This window comes from Megascapheus bottae, chromosome 6 (genome assembly GCF_031878675.1).
Source record: "Megascapheus bottae isolate mThoBot1 chromosome 6, mThoBot2.hap1, whole genome shotgun sequence".
Taxonomy (NCBI): Eukaryota; Metazoa; Chordata; class Mammalia; order Rodentia; family Geomyidae; genus Megascapheus; species Megascapheus bottae.
In genome coordinates, this window is record NC_143514.1 from 54,974,895 (window position 1) to 54,993,227 (window position 18,333).

The following is an 18,333-nucleotide window of genomic DNA, read 5'->3' on the forward strand; positions in this document are numbered from 1 at the left end:
TCAGATCTCAGCCTCCTGAGTAGCTAGGATTATAGGCAAGAACCACCGAGCCTGCCTTTATTTCCTTTTTATACTCTTTTTTTTTTTTTTTTTTTTTTTAAGTTGTCCCTACCCCTTGAGCCACAGCTCTACTTCTGGTTTTCTGATGGTTAATTGGAGATAAGGGTCTCATGGACTTTAGTGTGTGGGCTGGCTTTGAACGATCCTCAGATCTCAGCCTCCTGAGTAGCTAGGATTATAGGTGTGAGCCACCACGCCTGGCTAATGCTGTTTTTATTATTATTATTATTAACACTTTTATTATCTTTAAGTAGTTATATAAAGGGGTTGCCATTCAACATGTCAGTTCGAAAATACAATGCATCTTGATCAGTGTTACCCCTTTCATCATTCTTCCCCAACCCTATTGAGAGTCAGTACTGTTTTTCAGTACTGGGTTTTTTTTTTTTTTGCCAGTCCTCGGCTTGAGCTCAGGGCCTGAGCACTGTCCTTGGACTTTCTCAAGGCTAGAGCTCTACCACTTGAGCCTCAGCACCACTTCCGGCTTTTTTCTATGTATGTGGTACCGAGGAATCGAACCCAGGTCTTCATGCATGCTAGGCAAGCACTTTAACCACTAGGCCAAACTCCTGGCCTTCAGTACTGTTTTTTTATCCCCTATTCTATAAGTGGCAGACAAAAATGAGACAGTCTCGTCCAGCTAGTAGATATATAGTACTTAAATTCAAACCTAGGCAGTCTGTTTTGTTGTTGTTGTTGGTCCTGGGTCTTCAACTCAGGGCCTGAACACTGTCCTTGGGCTTTCCTCAAGGTTAATGCTTTACCGCTTGAAATACAGTACCACTTCTGGCTTTTCTATGTATGTGGTATTGAGGAATTAAACCCAGGTCTTTGGGTTTGCTAGGCAAACACTTTACCACTAGGTCAAACTCCCGGCCCCTACACAGTCTGTTTCTAAGGCATTGTATTTCCTGCTGTGTTTAGCTAGGAGCCTGTTTTTTGGCTTTTATTGTAGTGCTTTGTATTAAATCTAGAGTATCACATATGCTAATCAAGTGCTCTACTGAGAGAGAGTACAGGTAACTGTCAGTTGGGGCAGTTTTTATTTTCTGTTTGATCATTGGTTCTGATCTGTATCATTTCCTAGCAGTTTCTCTATGGAGTTGCTCAGAGTAATTGTATTGTTTGTTATCCTCTGGTAGAGTGTGTAATGTGGAGCATTTGACTTGCTTCTCTTGGCTGTCTAGTTCAATAGTGTCTTAGTTTAGTGTCTACTTGTCTCTGCACTGGTACTGAGCTTGGACTCAGCCTTAATGCTGCTGTCCCTTAGACTTTTCAACTCAGGGCTGGTGTTCTATCACTTGAATCAAAGCTTCACCTGGTTTTTTGGTGGTTAACTGGAAATAAGTTTCATAGGCCAGCCACTGGTGGCTCATGCCTGTAATCATAGCTACTCAGAAGGCTGAGATCTGAAGATCATGGCTCAGAGCAATCCTGGGCATAAAAGTCTGTGAGACTCCTATCTCCAATTCACCACTAGAAAATCAAAAGTGGCGCTGTGGCTCAATGTGGTAGAGCACTAGCCTTGAGCTGAAAAGAGCTCAGGACAGTGCCTAGGCTCAGCAACCAACAACCAACAAATCAACCAATAAAAAAAAGTCATAGAATTTCCTGCAAAGACTGTCTTCAAACCTCAATTCTCAGATTTCAGCTAGGATTACAGGAGTGAGCCACCAGCCCTTGGCTGGCCAAATCAATATTAATTTTTCCAGAGAATTTCCCCACTTGTGCATCATTTTAAAATCAAGTTAAATATATTTTTCAGTGGTTTTATTTCCAAGTTTTACTTAATAAAAAAAGGATTTTCTCAGCCATTTTGGGTCTGAAAATTAGGAAGCTTTTTTTTGGCCAGTCCTGGGCTTGAGCTCAGGGCCTGAGCCCTGTCCTTGGACTTTCTCAAGGCTAGAGCTCTACCACTTGAGCCTCAGCACCACTTCCAGCTTTTTTCTATGTATGTGGTACCAAGGAATCAAACCCAGGTCTTCATGCATGCTAGGCAAGCACTCTACCACTAGGCCAAACTCCCAGCCCCATAGGAGGCATTTTTTTCTTATTTAGTCATCAGAACAATCCAAGTGTCTTCAAATTGCAAGGGTCTTAAAGCAGAAGTCTAGGGTTTAGGTTCTGTATCTCTGACTTGAAAGTAATTAATTATAGGCTCATACCTGTAATCTTAGCTACTGGAGAGGCTGGGATCTGAGGATAGTGGTTCAAAGCCAGTCCAGGCTGAGAAGTACCTGAGACTATTATTTCCAGTAAACTACCAAGAAAAGGCCAGAAGTGGTGCTTTGGCTTAAGTGGTAGAGTGCCAGCTTTGAGCAAATGAAACTCAAGGACAGTGCCTAGGCCTTGAGTTTAAACTTCAGGACCACTCCCCAGCCCCCCCCCCCAAAAAAAAAATAATTTTGAAGCCAAGTACCACTGGCTCACATTCTGTAATCCTAGCTACTCAGGAAACTGAAATCTGAGGATCGTGATCCGAAGCCAGCCCATGCAGGAAGACTCCACAAGTCTCCAATTAGCCCTCAAAAATGTCCTGGGAATTAGAATAAGATTGCACCAAATCTGTAGAACACTTTCTTTTCCTTATTGTTATTGTTATTATTTTTCTAGTGTTGGAGTTTGAACTCAAGGCCTCATGCTTGCTAGGCAGGCATAATGCCACTTAAGCCATGTTCCCAGCCCTTTTTTGGTTTTAGTTATTTTTCAGATAGGGTCTTATGCTTTTTTGTCTGTGATTGTTTTGTACCTTCTGCATAGCTGGGATAATGGTGTACAATACTCACTCTAGTCCCTCCCCCGTCCCTCACCCCCTTTGGTGCTCTAGGGGCCTTGGTACTCCCCTGAGCATCTTTTGTTCAAATCTAGCACTCTACTCACTTGAGCCACAGCTCTATTTCCAGCTTTTTGATAGTTATTGGAAATAAGAGTCTCACAAGTTTTAATTCTTGTACTGGCTTTGAGCTGTGATCTTCAGATCTCAGCTTCCTGAGTAACTAAGATTACAGATGTGAGCAAATGGCACCCACCTTCTACTTCTCATTTTTAAGAATGCATTTTAACTTACTAAGAACTTTAAAAACAGTTGATGGCTATTTCATGATATTTTGAGTACTTAAGTCTGTTTGCTTTTTACTTTAGTGCGTATCTTCATTGTCATTAATGAGACTTTCTATGCATGTTTATACATGCCTGTAATCTACTTACTAGAGTAATAAAAATAGTTACCATTAGGACACATCCATGTTCATTAGAATTGGAAAGAAAAATAGTTTTTTTTTTATTGGTCATGAGGCTTGAACTCAGGGTCTGGATTCTGTCCCTGATGGTTTTTTGCTCAAGGCTAGCACTGTTCATTAGAGTTGGAGAAAAAAAGTAGGTTTTTTTTTTGTTGGTCATGAGGCTTGAACTCAAGAGTCTAGGTTCTGTCCCTGATGTTTTTTTTTTTTTTTTTTTTCTTTTTGCTCAAGGCTAGCACTGTACTCAATTTGAGTTACAGTGCCACTTCCATTTTTTCTGGTGGTTGATTGGAGATACGAGTCTTGTGGATTTTCCTGAACTGTGAGCCACTGACTGCCAGATTGGAAAAGCCATTTTCTGTGAGTTGAGAAATATGTAGGAGAGTGTAAGAATTAAGACTTTAAGGTAAACCTTTGCAAGGCGTGGTGGCGCACATGCACAAATACCCAGGTTCAATTCCTAGGTAACGTATACACAGAAAAAACCAGAAGTAGTGCTTTGGCGCAAGTGGTAGAGTGTTAGCCTTAGGAATGCCCAAGGACAGTGCTCAGGCCCTGAGTCCAAGCCCCCAGCATTGGCAAGAAAGAAAGAAAGGAAGGAAGAAAGAAAGAAAGGAAGGAAGGAAAGAAAAGGAAAGGAAGAAAAGAAAAGAAATATAGATATAGAAATATAGGAGAGTCAGCTCCTGGGCCTGACCATTAGCCAGCATGGTCTGCTGTTTGTACCCATAGCCTATGCCACATCTTGCCTACCGTGCTGTTCTCCTGGCCCAATCCCCCCACCTTGCACCTGGAATGGGCTAGGATGTGTGCAGGTTGGCCCTGTGACTCCACATAGCTGAGCAATGGGCGATGGATATGTAGGCATGAGTTGTTCACAGTGCTCAAGTTCTTTTCTGTGTATCACATTCCAAGAGTTCCACCCTAAGTGGGGAGTACTAAATTTACTCGACAGCTTGTGTCCCTTTGTTACTGTCCCTTCTGAGGGAGGAACCTGTGTGAGCAGACTGAAAGTCTCTTTCCAGGGACACTGTAGTCAAGAAGCCTGTGTGCAGGAGCACCCCCTTTAGGATTAGGACTCAGCAAGAACTGAAATGTAGAAAAGCAGTGCAGATGGATATAGGTGGCTTCCCCCTCCACCCCCACCCCCCACCCCCGTGGGGCTTAAAATTCTGGGCACTTGAGCCATGACATCACTTCTGGCTTTTTCTGTGTATGTGGTACTGGAGAATCGAACCCAGAGCTTCCTGCATGTTAGGTGAGTACTCTACCACTCAGCCACAATGCCTAGACCCAGGGGTAGGGTGGTACCTTGAGCTTCTTTTTCTTTTTTCTTTCCTTTCCTTTCTTTTCTCTTTCTTGCTTTCTTTCTTTCTTTCTTTCTTTTTTTTTTTTTTTTGCCAGTCCTTGGGCTTTCCTCAAGGCTAGAGCTCTACCACTTGAGCACAGCACCACTTACGGCTTTTTCTGTGTATGTGGCAACCCGGTTTTCATGTATGCTAGGCATGCACTCTACTACTAGGCAAAACTCTAGGCCCCAATAGCGTATTCTTATATACAATTGGATTTTTGTATTTGTTTTGTTTTGTTTTTTTGGTCAGTCCTGGGGCTTGAACTCTGGGCTTGGACCTCCCTGTTCCTGAACTCTTCAGCTCAAGGCTACCACCCTTACCCCTAGAGCCACAGCACCACCTCTGGTTTTTAGTGGTTAACTGGAGATAAGAGTCTCACTGGCTTACACAGGACTGGTTTTGAACCTGAATCCTCAGATCTCAGTCTCCTGAGTAGCTAAAATTACAGGGGTGAGCCACCACACCCAGCTTACAATTAGATTGTACTTAACAACAATGGAAAATACAACAACAACAAAAACTAGATCTTGGGACTGAATTCTGGCTTCTTCTGTTTATGTAGTACTGAGGAATCAAGCCCAGAGTTTATGCATGCAAGGCAAGCACTCTACCTCTGAGTCACATTCCCAGCCCTGTTTTTGTGGGTCATGGGGCTTGAACTCTAGGCCTGGGCCTAAGCTCTTCCGCTCAAGGCTACCACTCTACTCCTTGAGCCCCAGCCCCAATTCCTGTTTTCTAGTGGAGATCTCTAATTGGAGATAAGAGTCTCACATTTTTTAGTGCCTGGGCTGGCTTTGAACTGTGATCCTCAGATCTCAGCCTTCTGAATAGCTAGGATTATAGGCAAGAGCCACCACACTCAGTTCTATTGGTTATTATTATTATTTTTTTTTTTTGCCATGCCCAGGGCTTGAACTCAGGGCCTGAGTTCTGTCTTTGGGCTTTCTCAAAGCTAGATCTCTACCATATGAACCACAGCACCAGTTTTGGCTTTTTCTTTGTATGTGGTACCAAGGAATTGAACCTGGGTCTTCGTACATGCTAGGCAAGCACTCTTACCACTAGGCCAAACTCCCAGCCCTGTATTGGTTATTTTTGAGATAAGGTCTCATATATAACCAGCACCAGTACCTGCCTGTTCTTCCCCCTCCCTCTGTAGGTAGGATGACAAAATGTCTCCATAATGCATAGATTCTTCAGTTGAGATGGAATCTCAGATTTTTCTGCCCAGGCTCTGCTGGAATCGTGATACAGCTAGTACTGAAGTGACTAGGATGATTGGCTCATGCAGTTGAGTACAGGTCTGGGTTGAGAAAGGAGATCTTGCAAATTCTTCTGCTTGAGGTGGCCTTGAACTGCAGTCCTCCCATTCCTAGCTTTCCAAGTAGCTAGGATTGCAGGGCAGGTAACATCCAGCTTGCACGCCATATAAGGCCCTTGAAGCCATTTGGTACATGACTGGATAGACACCTGGGTCTCATCATCTTTCACATCAGCTGCCTGTATTGAGGATTTTGTATGGCTCACAAATGGTGTTATAAGAATCCAGTGGCCCTTGGCAGAAAAAAGTTTTCTCATCCCTGAATTACTTACAGGCATGGGCCACCCACAGCTTTTTGAGCGAGTCCAGGCTGGCATGAAACTTGTAATCTTCCTGCTTCAGTTTCCCAAGTGCTAGGATGATGTACTGCCACACCCAGTTGTGACAGATGCTTTTATTTTTTTTTAATATATAGCTATGGAATTGATAGGTCATATGATATTCATAGTTTAATTCTATTGAGGAAGTCCTAAATGTCATTAGTGTTTCACATATTTATTTCTGCATCCTTGTTACACTTAGTATAAAATTAATTAATCAAATCATTGAAGCCTCATACGTAAGATACCATGCTAAGTAGTAAAAGCTGTATTCATTTCATGGGTGAAGATAGGATTTTTTAAAATGAGAAGTTTTTGGCGTACTGGTAGGTAAGTTATAACTATCCTAAAAGGCATAAATAATTAAAAAGAAAAAACAACACTTTTAGGATTTCTGGTGGTTAATTGGAGATTCAAGTCTCACAGACTTTATCTGGGCTAGCTTTCAACCTTGCTACTTACCTCCACTTAACCACCAGAAAACTGGAAGTGGCTCTGTGGCTCAAAGTGGCAGAATACTAGCCTTGAACACAAAGCTCAGGAACAGCACTCAAGCTCTGAGATCAAGTCCAGTGACTAATAGGGCATGGGCTGGTTGAGGGAGCGGGGGAGGGGTGAAAAAAACATGATATGTGTCTGTAATCTCAACTACTTAGGAGCCTGAGATTGTGATGATCACAGTTTGGGGCTAGCTGAGACAGAATAGTCTGGGAGATTCCATCTCTAAAATAATCAACAAAAAGCCAGGCATGAGATAGGTTAGATTGCCAGACAAGCAAGAAAAATTAGTTCCATGGCTGGAAATGTGGCTTAGTGGGAGAGTGCTTGTCTGGCATGCATGGAGCCCTGGGTTCAGTTCCTTAGTACCACATAAATAGAAAAAGCTGGATGTAATGCTGTGGCTCAGTGGTAGAGTGCTGGCCTTGAGCAAAAGAAGCTCAGGGACAGTACTAAGGCGCTGCGTTCAAGCCCCAGGACTGGCAAAAAAGATTTAGTTCAGAACCAACCTGAGCAATATGACAGTATGACACATATGACATATTGAGTATATTATTATGGGTGGTGGCACATTAAAATATAAATTGGGTTTAAGGATTTTTGACTAAAGATCTTAGTGTGATTAATAATTGGCCACTTTAGTATATATGATAATGAATGGTTTTACCTCTTGTGATTCTATCTTGTTTTCCATTAACAGATTGATAGATTCAAATTCCTTTTTAATGATTGAGAAGTGATGGCGAAGGATCCAGAATATCAAGTGACTTCTCTACCAAAGCAGAAGATTCTTCCTACCATCTTCTGAAAGCTCAATTCAGGTTTTGGGAAGGAAGAGAACAAGCGAAATACAGAAAACTAACAAGAAGAAAACCTCATTTAGGAATTGTCTTCTCTTGACTCCCCTTTGTCTCACTGTCTACTTGTTTTAGTTTTGTTTTGAATAGTGAAGACCAAAGAAATAATATACATATTTAAGAGCTTTATATCAAGAAATTGGACTTGAAAACTTCTATTCGGTGGAGGGAAAAGTATATCAAGTTCCTATCTGATTTTTTTTAAGCAAAATTTCTTATGTTCTTAGACTTTAAAGATTAACAAATATAAATACACATCTACACATTATTCTTAGCAGTTTTGTAAGAATGATGAGATATATGTTTTAAGGGCTTTGTCATATGGGTGTACCACTGGAGTTGACTACTCAAATCTTTTCCAGTGCTTTAATATTATAGTTTTGTCTCTCATTTTGACATTATACACATGGGAGGCTACTTATCTTTCTAGCTATGACCTTATAATAGTATTTGCACTCACTGTGCAAATGTCTATGTATTACCTATTTAAGCAACTTCGTAGTGCCATTATTCAAGAAGTTGAATGAGGTGAACATAGATATAACTTTCCCCCTTTCCCCTTTTTTTAAATGTAACAAATACTGTTCCCCTTCCCCCCTCCCCTTCCCCTTTTCCCCTTTTGGAAAGGTGTCAGGAATTAGAGTAGTTTAGGATGAGTAATTGAGGGGAGGAAGAAAGTGAGCTACACAGTGCCGGGCTTCTTTGTGCTTCGTCACAAGGCGTGCTGCTGACCAGGCCACTTAAAGCACCCTTTCAACGAGAAAAACCTGGAAGATCCAGCTGGCAACTTAAGAAGTTCACAAAACAGGACCACAGAGGTTACACTCTGGGGTAAATATTTGTTTAATGATTTTTTTTTTTTTGTGCCGGTTGGGGGGCTTGAACTATGGGCCTGGGTGCTGACCCTAAGGTCTTCAGCTCAAGGCCAGCATTTTACCACTTGAAACCAGAGCTTCAACTTTCAGTTTTCTGGTGGTTAATTGGAGATAAAGAGTTTTACAGGCCTGAGCCACCAGCACACAGTTGCTAATTGATATTTGTGGAAACACTGAAGTGGATATCTTTTTGTTTAGAAAGGTCTTTTCTATTGCTTTTGACAGAAATACAGTAGGCAAGGGTTTACTGTTATTTTTAGTAGATGTTTATTCTTCATTTTCTTTTGATAACCCCCCATAATGCATTCACTTCTATTATATAACTGTCCATATTTGATTTTTTTTTTTTTTTTTTTTGCCAGTCCTGGGCTTGAGCTCAGGGCCTGAGCACTGTCCTTGGACTTTCTCAAGGCTAGAGCTCTACCACTTAAGCCTCAGCGCCACTTCTGGCTTTTTTCTATGTATGTGGTGCCGAGGAATTGAACCCTGGTCTTCATGCATGCTAGGCAAGCACTTTAACCACTAGGCCAAACTTCCGGCCTTCAGTACTGTTTTTTATCCCCTATTCTATAAGTGGCAGGCAGATTCCTTTACATATTGATATGTAGGATTTTTTTGCCAGTCCTGGTGCTTGAACTCAGGATCTGGACACTATCCTTAAACACTTTTTGCTCAAGGCTAGCACTCTGCCACTAGAGCTACAGCACCACCTTTATCTGTTTCTGTGTATGTAGTACCAAGGAACTGAATGCAGGTCTTTGTGCATGCTAGGCAAGCACTCTACCATCAGGCCACACTCCCAATCCCTGATATGTAGAATTCTTTTTTTTTTTTTTTTGTCTGTTGTAGAGCTTGAACTCTGAGTCTGCTCAAGACTACAGTCCTACCTCTTGAGCCACAGTGCCACTTGCAGTTTTCTAGTGCTTAATTGGAGATAAGTCTCAAGGTCTTTAGTGCCTGGGCTGGCTTTGAACCCAGATCCTCAGATCTCAGCTTCCTGAGTAGCTAAGATTACAGGCATGAGCCACAGCGCCTGGCTTGATATGTAGGATTCTTAAAAGCATGTGCGATTTGAGTTGTTTTATTTTCAGATCCTGGCCATGAGGTTGGATGCCTCACCTTGTTGAAAAGACACTGGACCTAAATGGCGCAGCATGACTTTGTTCCTGCTTGGCTAAATTTCTCAACACCACAGTCAGTGAAGGTACTCTTCTCTATTCCTGTAATAATGACCCTACATCATACCACTAGTTCTTTTCTTCCCTAGATTAACTCTCTGTTTTTATTGTTTTGTGGAAAAACATGTTGCATTGGGGGTGTAAAGACATGGAGCAACTGATTCATATGACTAAAGGAGATCTAATCATATTAAATAAAACAGTATAAGTGGATGAGTTATAAATTATTTGGGAAAGGGGCCGGGAGTTTGGCCTAGTGGTTAAAGTGCTTGCCTAGCATGCACGAAGACCCGCGTTCGATTCCTCGGTACCACATATATAGAAAAAAAAAGCCAGAAGTGGTGCTGAGGCTCAAGTGGTAGAGCTCTAGCCTTGAGAAAGTCCAAGGACAGTGCTCAGGCCCTGAGCTCAAGCCCAGGACTGGCAAAAAAAAAAAAAAAAAAAAATTATTTGGGAAATTGGTAAAATTAAAAGTACTTCCAGGGGCCGAGAATTTGGTCTGGTGGTAAGAGTGCTTGCCTAGCATGCACAAAGACCTGGGTTTGATTCCTTGGTACCACATATATAGAAAAAGCCGGAAGTGGTGCTGTGGCTCAAGTGGTAGAGCTCTAGCCTTGAGAAAGCCCAAGGACAGTGCTCAGGCCTGGAGTTCAAGCCAGAACTGCCCCCCCTCAAAAAATGGACTTCCATTCTTCTAAATTTCATTTTGAATTGTCTTAATGAAATTCCCAAGATCTTGTAATTTACCTAATAATCTGACTGAAGTTTGGGGGAAGTGGGCCAGAGGAATAGAGCGCAATACAGAGAAACGTTTTTGTTTTTTTTTTAAACACGAAGTCTTTGTTTTTCCTTTGATTTCTATTTTTTGACTGTTGTATGCCTTGAACTCAGGGCCTGGGGATGCATCCTGAGTTCTTTTGTTCAAGGCTAGTCCTCTACCACTTTGGGCGACAATGCCACTTCCAGTTTTTTTGAGCAGACAATTGGAGATAAGAGTCTCATGGATTTTCTTGCCCAGGTTGGTTTTGAACCACAATCCTCAGATCTCTGCTTCCTGAGTAGCTAGGATTAAAAGCATGAGCCACCAGTACCCATCTTAAATAATTTTTTTTAATATATTTTTTTTTTGTACATAGTATCTAGTGAGTACCACTGCTGCATTCATTTATCCTTTATCCCTCTGTTTCTGTGTTCTCCCTTGCCCTCTCAAAAATAAATGAACAAATAGGATAAAAAGAGCGCCTGGCTGATATATACTATTTTATATGTTAAGATGTACATAGGTATTGTACTTTTTAGTTCTTCCCCTAAGGGCATCTTCCTTTGGTCTCACTCACTAAGTGTGAATGCCTACATAGAGTCCTGTATGACTTGTCATGCCTCCATGCATTTATTTATTGCATAATTATTTTTGCCAGTCCTGGGGCTTTATTCAGAGCCTGGACACTGTTCTTGAACTTCTTTTTGTTCAAGGCTAACACTCTTACTAATTGATCCACAGTGCCACTTCTGTCTTTTTCTATTTATGTGGTACTAAGGAATTGAGCCTAGAGCTTCATGTATGCTAGGCAAGCATTCTGCCACTAAGCCACAATCCCAGGTCTCTCAGTGTATTAGATCTAGCTTTTGCATTTGAAAGAAAATATGTGCCATTTGAAAAGAACTTTTCTGGAGGGGGGGGCTGCTGATCACTCATGCCTGTAATGCTCAAGAGTCTGAGATCTGAAGATTACAATTTGAAGCCAGCCTGGGCAGGAAAGTCTGTGAGACTCTTATCTCCAATTAGGCACCAGAAAACTGGAAGTAGAGCTGTTGTTCAAAGTGGTAGAGCTGAAGAATTGAACCCTGGTCTTCGTGTATGCTAGGCAAGCACTCTACCACTAGGCTAAACTCCCAACTCCCCAGCCTTAAGTTTTATGTTTGGACAACAGGACTGTCCCTCCCCTTCCCTCTTCTTTTTTCAGTCCTCGGGCTTGACCTCACAATCTAGGTGCTTTCTCAGAACTGCTTCTGCTCAAGACTAGAGCTCTTCCACTTGAGCCAGAGCTCCACTTTTGCCTTTTGTGGGTAGTTTATTAATAGAGATGAGTCTGACAGCCTTTTCTTCTTATACTGACTTTGAACCATAATCCTCAGATACTTGCTAATAAGTACCTAGGATTATAGACTTGTGAGCTAGTGCACCCTGCTCAACAGCAGCCTTTTTATTTTATTTTTTATTTTTCTATTTTTTTTGTAGGTCATGGGGCTTGAACTCTGCCTGGGTGCTGTCCCTAAGCTCGTCAGCTCAAGGCTACCGCCCTACCCCTGGACTTGGGCAATGTCCCTGAGCTCTTCAGCCCAAGGCTACCACCCTACCCTTAAGTCAGGCCCCACTTCCCATTTTCTAGAGGTTAATTGGAGATAAGAGTCTCTGGTTCTTTTGTGCCCAAGCTGGCTTTGAACGTTGACCCTCAAATCTCAGCCTCCTGAGTAGCTAAGATTACAGTCATGAGCCACCTTTTAGACTTTCCAAAGATATCTTAAAGTAGTTGTCACAAGTACATGTTAGCCACCAAATTTTTTTAGCACCATGCTAGCTATCCAGCTTTCCTCTGATGAGACTGGTGTCTATCTAGACTTTTCTACCTGGGCTGGCCAGAACTTAAATCATCCCAAGTAGCTTAGATTATAAGAGTGTGCCACCAGCACCCGGCTTTGTTTAGAATTACTTATTAGGCACGGGGCTTCCCTTTTTTATTGTGAGATTAGTATTTAAAATGCAATAACACTTTAATGTTATTACATTAATATTTGTAATTATTAATATTAAGCATCATGGGTGCTTATTATTTATTAATATTGGTAGGATTTTTCCCAGTCTTCTGTTTCAAGTAATTTAAGTTCCTGCCTCTTTTTACCTTTCTGAATGTGTATGATGTGTGCTTCACTAGATTAAAGAGGCTTATAGTTTCCTAATGGTAGGCGTATAGTATCCTAATTGTCCATATGCTCAAGAGAAGGGGTTCCTGGCATCTTTTTAAAAATTCATTAAAACTTTATTAGCACTGAGGGGTTGTTTTTTGTTTTTTGGGTTTTTTTGCCAGTCCTGGGCTTGGGCTCAGGGCCTGAGCACTGTTCTTGGACTTTCTCAAGGCTAGAGTTCTACCACTTGAGCCTCAGCACCACTTCCAGCTTTTTTCTATGTATGTGGTACCGAGGAATCAAACCCAGGTCTTCGTGCATGCAAGGCAAGCACTGTACCACTAGGCCAAACTCCTGGCAGCACTGAGTTTTTATATCATATTTCAAATGTCATGTTCTACTAACAAGTATTCAAGAAAAAAATCAATATGCCATCACTGGCACATAAATTTAAGAACGTAATTCAAATTAAGCTGGGTCTTTATGTCATAGATACACATTGATATATATTATATATCAATACATATAGAATTTATATCGTATCATAGGCCTATATATCTTTATAAACACATAGACACTCATATTTCCAAATTCATGTCAATGATCTGGAGTACCTGAGTATTGAGTCATCCCACTTGTGTTTTTGTTTCTTGTTTCTTGTTTTTTTTTTGTGGGTCGTGGGGCTTGAACTTGGCCTGGGTGCTGTCCCTTAGCTTGTCTTATTGTTTAGATCTAATACCCACATATCAAGGAGACCATGCTTTGGTCTTGGCTTATCTTGCTCAGTATGATTTGCTCTAGTTCAATCCATTTCCCAGCGAGTGCCACTATTTTATCTTGGCTGTTGGTTATGTAGAACACCATTTTGTGTGTGTGTGTGTGTGTATACACACCACATGTTTTGTATCCATTCATCTGTAGTGGGGCATCTGGGTTGTTTCCATTTCTTGGCTATTGTGCACAGTGCAGTGATGAACATAATTGTGTCCATATCAAAGCCTGGGTTATGATGCTCTGGGTAGATGCCTAGGAAAGATATGGCTGGGTTATAGGGAAGGTCTATGTTTAGTTTTTTGAGGAATCTCCAAACTTCCAGAGTGATTGTACTAATTTATATCCCCACCAGCAGTGCAGGAGGGTTCCTCTTTTTCCATATCCCTACCAGCATTTGTTAGCTGAATATTGGCTATTGGCATAAAGTGGTATCCCATGGTTGTTTTTATTTGCATTTCCTTTATGATGATGGATGACCATTTTCTTCTTAAGTTCCCTGTAGACATTGGATATTAAGCCTTTGGTGTATTGTTGGTAAACAGCTTTTCCCAATTGGTTGGCTGTCTTAGTAGTTATGTGCAGAAACTTTATTTTTAGGTAGTCACATTGAGTCTCTTTCCAATCTGTTGTGACCCTGGGACTATGTTCAGGAAGTTTCTGCCTGTGCCTATGAGTTCCAGTGTCTCTCCTATTCTGTGTCTTCAGCAGTTCCAGAGTTTCAGATCTGATATTGAGATCTTTGATCTTTGAGTTAATGTTTGTGCATGGCGAACAGGCTGGGATCAATTTTTAGTTTTCTGCATGTGGCTGCCCAGTTTTCCCAGCATTAATGATTGAAGAAGCTTTGTTTATTCCACTGTATATATCTAACTTCTTTGTCAAATATAAGCTGACTGTATGTGGGCTTTTTTTTTTCTGGATCTTCTGTTCCATTGATCTTCTGGTCTATTTTTGTGCTAATACTAAACTGTTTTTGTTATTATGGCTCTATAGTAGAGTTTGAAGTCTGGTATTGTAATACCAACTGCATTGCTCTTTTTGCCTAGAATTGCTTTAACTATTCTAGGTCTTCTGTTGTTCCATAAGAATTTTTGGGTTATTTCATCTATTTCAGTAAAGAATATCCTTGGGATTTTGGTGGGGATTGCATTGAAATCGTATCTCAATTTGGCAGTATGACCATTTTCACAATGTTGATTCTCCCTATCCATGAGCATGGGATGTCTTTCGATTTCCTGATATCCTCTTTAATTTCTTTCTTTTTTTTTTTTTTTTTTTTTTTTTTTTTGCCAGTCCTGGGCTTGAGCTCAGGGCCTGAGCACTGTCCTTGGACTTTCTCAAGGCTAGAGCTCTACCACTTGAGCCTCAGCACCACTTCCGGCTTTTTTCTATGTATGTGGTACCAAGGAATCGGACCCGGGTCTTCATGCATGCTAGGCAGGCACTTTAACCACTAGGCCAAACTCCCGGCCCCTTTAATTTCTTTCTTTAGGCTTTTTTTTTTTTTTTTTTTTGCCAATCCCTGGCCCTGAAATCAGGGCCTGTGCACTGTCCTTGAGCTTTCTCAAGGCTAGCTAGCACTCTACACTTGAGCCACAGCACCACGTTCGGCTTTTTCTGTATATATGGTACTGAGGAATCGAACCCAGGGCTTTGTGTATGCTAGGCAGGCACTCTACCACTAGGCCATGCCCTCAGCCTTCTTTAGGCTTTTGTAGTTTTCACTAAATAATTTCTTTACATCCTTGATTAGGTTAATTCCTAAATATTTTATTCTTTTGTGGGCTATTGCAAATGGAATCATTTTCTTGATTTCTCCTTTTGTTTGTATATTGTTGGTGTGCAGAAAGGCTACTGCGTTTTGAAGGTTGATTTTGTATCCTGCCACTTTGCCAAAGTGACTTATTAGTTCTAAGAGTTTGGGAGTGGAATTTATTAGGACATTCAGGGATAAAATCATGTCATCTGTGTATAGGGGTAGTTTAATTTCTTCATTCCTTGTGTGGCTGTCTTTGATATCCTTCTCATGCGTTAATGTTCAGGCTAAGGGTTCCAGCACTATATTCAAGAGAAGTGGAGAGAGTGGGCATCTATGTTTTGTTCCTGATTTTAAAGTAAATGGTTTTAGTTTTTTTCCATTCAGTATGATATTGGTTGTTGGTATGTCATAGATAGCTTTAATTATTTTAAAGGATGTACCTCCTATTATTTTCTTTAGTGTGGCACCTTTTTTTTTTTTGATTAGTTGTAGGGCTTAAACTGAGGGCCTGGGCATTGTACCTGAGCTTTTTTTTTTTTTTCTTTTTTCTTTTTCTCAAGGCTAGCACTACCACTTTGAGCCACTGGTTTTTTTTTTTTTTTGGTGGTTAATTGGAGTTACAAGTCTCATGGACTTTGCTTCCTGAGCTGCCTTTGAACTACAGTACTCAAATATCAGCTTCCTGAGGAGCTAGGATTACAGGAACCTTGACATCTGAAAACCACATGTAAAACTTAATAAAATGCTGAATGAAACAATTTCTACTTACCCTGCTTTTGCATATTCTATCATCTTAGTCACCTACAGCCACTTTTGAAAAACAAAGTGAACATCTGTCCCGAGGAGAAGGAAGATTTGGAGTGAGCCGACGTAGACACAATTCCTCTGATGGGTTTTTTAACAATGGACCTCTACGGACTCCAGGAGGTAAGCTTATCTTACCTCTCCTGACTACATTTATGATAGTACTTTGGGTAAGTAAGCTGGGATGGTTACCTGTCCACAACCTAGAAGTGTGAATATAATTCTCAGTTATTCTCAATTATATCTTTTAGTATCATGAAAACACTTTATTGACTTTATACATGTAGTATTTTTTGTTGTTGTTGTTCTCTTGAATCTTTTTTTTTTTGGTCGTCAGTTGTGGGGCTTGAACTCTGGGCTTAAGCGCTTTCACCGAGCTCTTCAGCTCAAGCCTAGTGCTCTACCACTTGAGCCACAATACCACTTTGGTTTCTGGTGATTAATTGGAGATAAGAGTCTCATGGCTTTTCCTGTCCAGGTGGCTATGAACCACAGTGCTCAGATCTTAGCCTCCTGAGTAGTGATTACAGATGTGGGCTACTGCACATGGCTTCTTTTGAATCTTTTTCAAGTATTCATTTAGAAATTACCTCTCAAGATGTATTAGTGGTTTCCTTGTGTATACTTATTGAAAAGATTCCCAAAAGATCTTTCGCAGTAGGATAAACCAAATCAGGAACATCAGCTGAATTATTTCTTAATTCTCAGAAAGCAAACAGTCTAATAGTGTTACATTTTCCCTATGATTTTAGATTCCTGGCACCAGCCATCCTTGTTCCGCCATGATTCTGTGGACTCTGGTGTCTCTAAGGGAACATATGCTGGAATCACAGGGAACCTATCTTATTGGCATGGGTCTTCCCGGGGTCATGATGGCATGAGCCAGCGTAGTGGAGGTAGCACTGGGAACCATCGACACTGGAATGGCAGCTTCCACTCCCGGAAAGGCTGTGCCTTTTCAGAAAAGCCACCTACAGAAATTAGGGAAGAAAAGAAAGAAGAAAAGGTGGAAAAGTTGCAGTTTGAAGAGGAAGACTTTGTAAGTATGACACTTTAAATGTAAATTTAAGGCAAGTACTAGGCGGATATATATAATCCTAGCTATTCCAGAGGCGGAGATCTGATGATCATCATTTGAAACCAGCCTAGCAAAGAAAGTCTATGAGTCTTATCTCCAGTAACAACTGAAAAGCCAGAAGTAAGCTGTGGCTCAAGTAGTAGCAAAAAAGCTATGTGACAGCACTCAGGCCCTGAGGTCAAGCCCTAGTACTGGCTAAATAAGAACTTAAAATCTGACAAATAATCTGTAAAAATTGTAAATATTTCAAGAAAAGAAAGCATCTAGGTTCCGATTTTCATTGTTTTAGAGGAAAAGAATTTAGTTGATTTGTTTGAAGGTGATGACCAAATTTCCTTAGTAATTGAATGGAGTTTTGAAAACAGATATGAATGCAAACAAAAGTGGTTTTTTTGTTTTTGTTTTTGCCAGGCGTTCAACTCCTGTAATTCTAGCTACTCAGGAGGTTGAAATCTAAGGATCACCATTCCAAGCCAGCACGGGCAGGAAAATATATGAGATTTTATTTCCAATTAAATACCAGAAAACTGAAAGTAGAGCTATTGCTCAGAGTGGTGGAGTGTTGGCCTTAAGCAAAAGAGCATAGGAACAGTGCCCAGGCTGAGTCTTAAGCACCTATTACTGACCAAAAAAAAAAAAAAAAGGCTGTCTGGGGGTCGGAATACTAAGTAGGGTTTAAACTCAAATTCTTACTTGCAACACTTGAGCCACACCAGTTTTGCTTTAGTTGTTTTTCAGATAGATTGTAAAACTTTTTGTTTGTTGTCTGGGCTGGTCTCAGACTATATCTATCCTACCTGTAACATCAAAGTAGCTGGTATAACAGATATGCACCACCACACTTGGCCCATGGTGTTTGTTTTTTTGCCAGTCTTGGGGCTTGAATTCCAGGCCTGGGCACTGTTGTTGAGCACAGACTACCACAGAAAAAAAAAAGTACACTGATGTGTGTGTGTGTGTGTGTGTGTGTGTGTGTGTGTGTGTCTTTAAAAAAAAAAAAAAATGGCCTAGTGGTAGAGTGCTTGTCTAGCATGCATGAAGCCCTGGGTTCAATTCCTCAGTACTACATACACAGAAAAGGCCAGAAATGGTGCTATGGTTCAAGTGGTAGAGCACTAGCCTTGAGAAAGCCCAAAGACAGTGTATCAGCCCTGAGTCCAAGCCTCAGGACTGGCAACAATAAAAAAATAATTGGTGACAACAATATGCCCTTGGGATAGAGATAAACAGGTTAGTGGGTAGACAAAAATCACTACTGAGGAGGCTGAGATCTGAGAATCTAGGCTCAAAGCCAGCCTAGGCACTAAATCCAAA

At 41.0% G+C, this 18,333-nt stretch overlaps 1 protein-coding gene across 3 annotated transcripts in view; it reads left to right on the forward strand.

Moving 5' to 3' along the window:
• The window catches only part of Gpbp1l1 (GC-rich promoter binding protein 1 like 1), a 45,218-nt gene that overhangs the window by 4,727 nt on the left and 22,158 nt on the right, over positions 1-18,333 (forward strand). For 2 of the 3 annotated variants that reach the window (XM_090334948.1, XM_090334947.1), the window contains exons 2-5: positions 7,491-8,478; positions 9,614-9,726; positions 15,935-16,064; positions 16,694-16,980. In XM_090334948.1, coding sequence (XP_090191074.1) covers positions 9,667-9,726; positions 15,935-16,064; positions 16,694-16,980 — 477 coding nt within the window. In that variant the 5' untranslated portion in view covers positions 7,491-8,478; positions 9,614-9,666. The remainder of the gene's footprint in view (positions 1-7,490; positions 8,479-9,613; positions 9,727-15,934; positions 16,065-16,693; positions 16,981-18,333) is intronic. The other variant, XM_090334949.1, reaches the window with a different exon arrangement.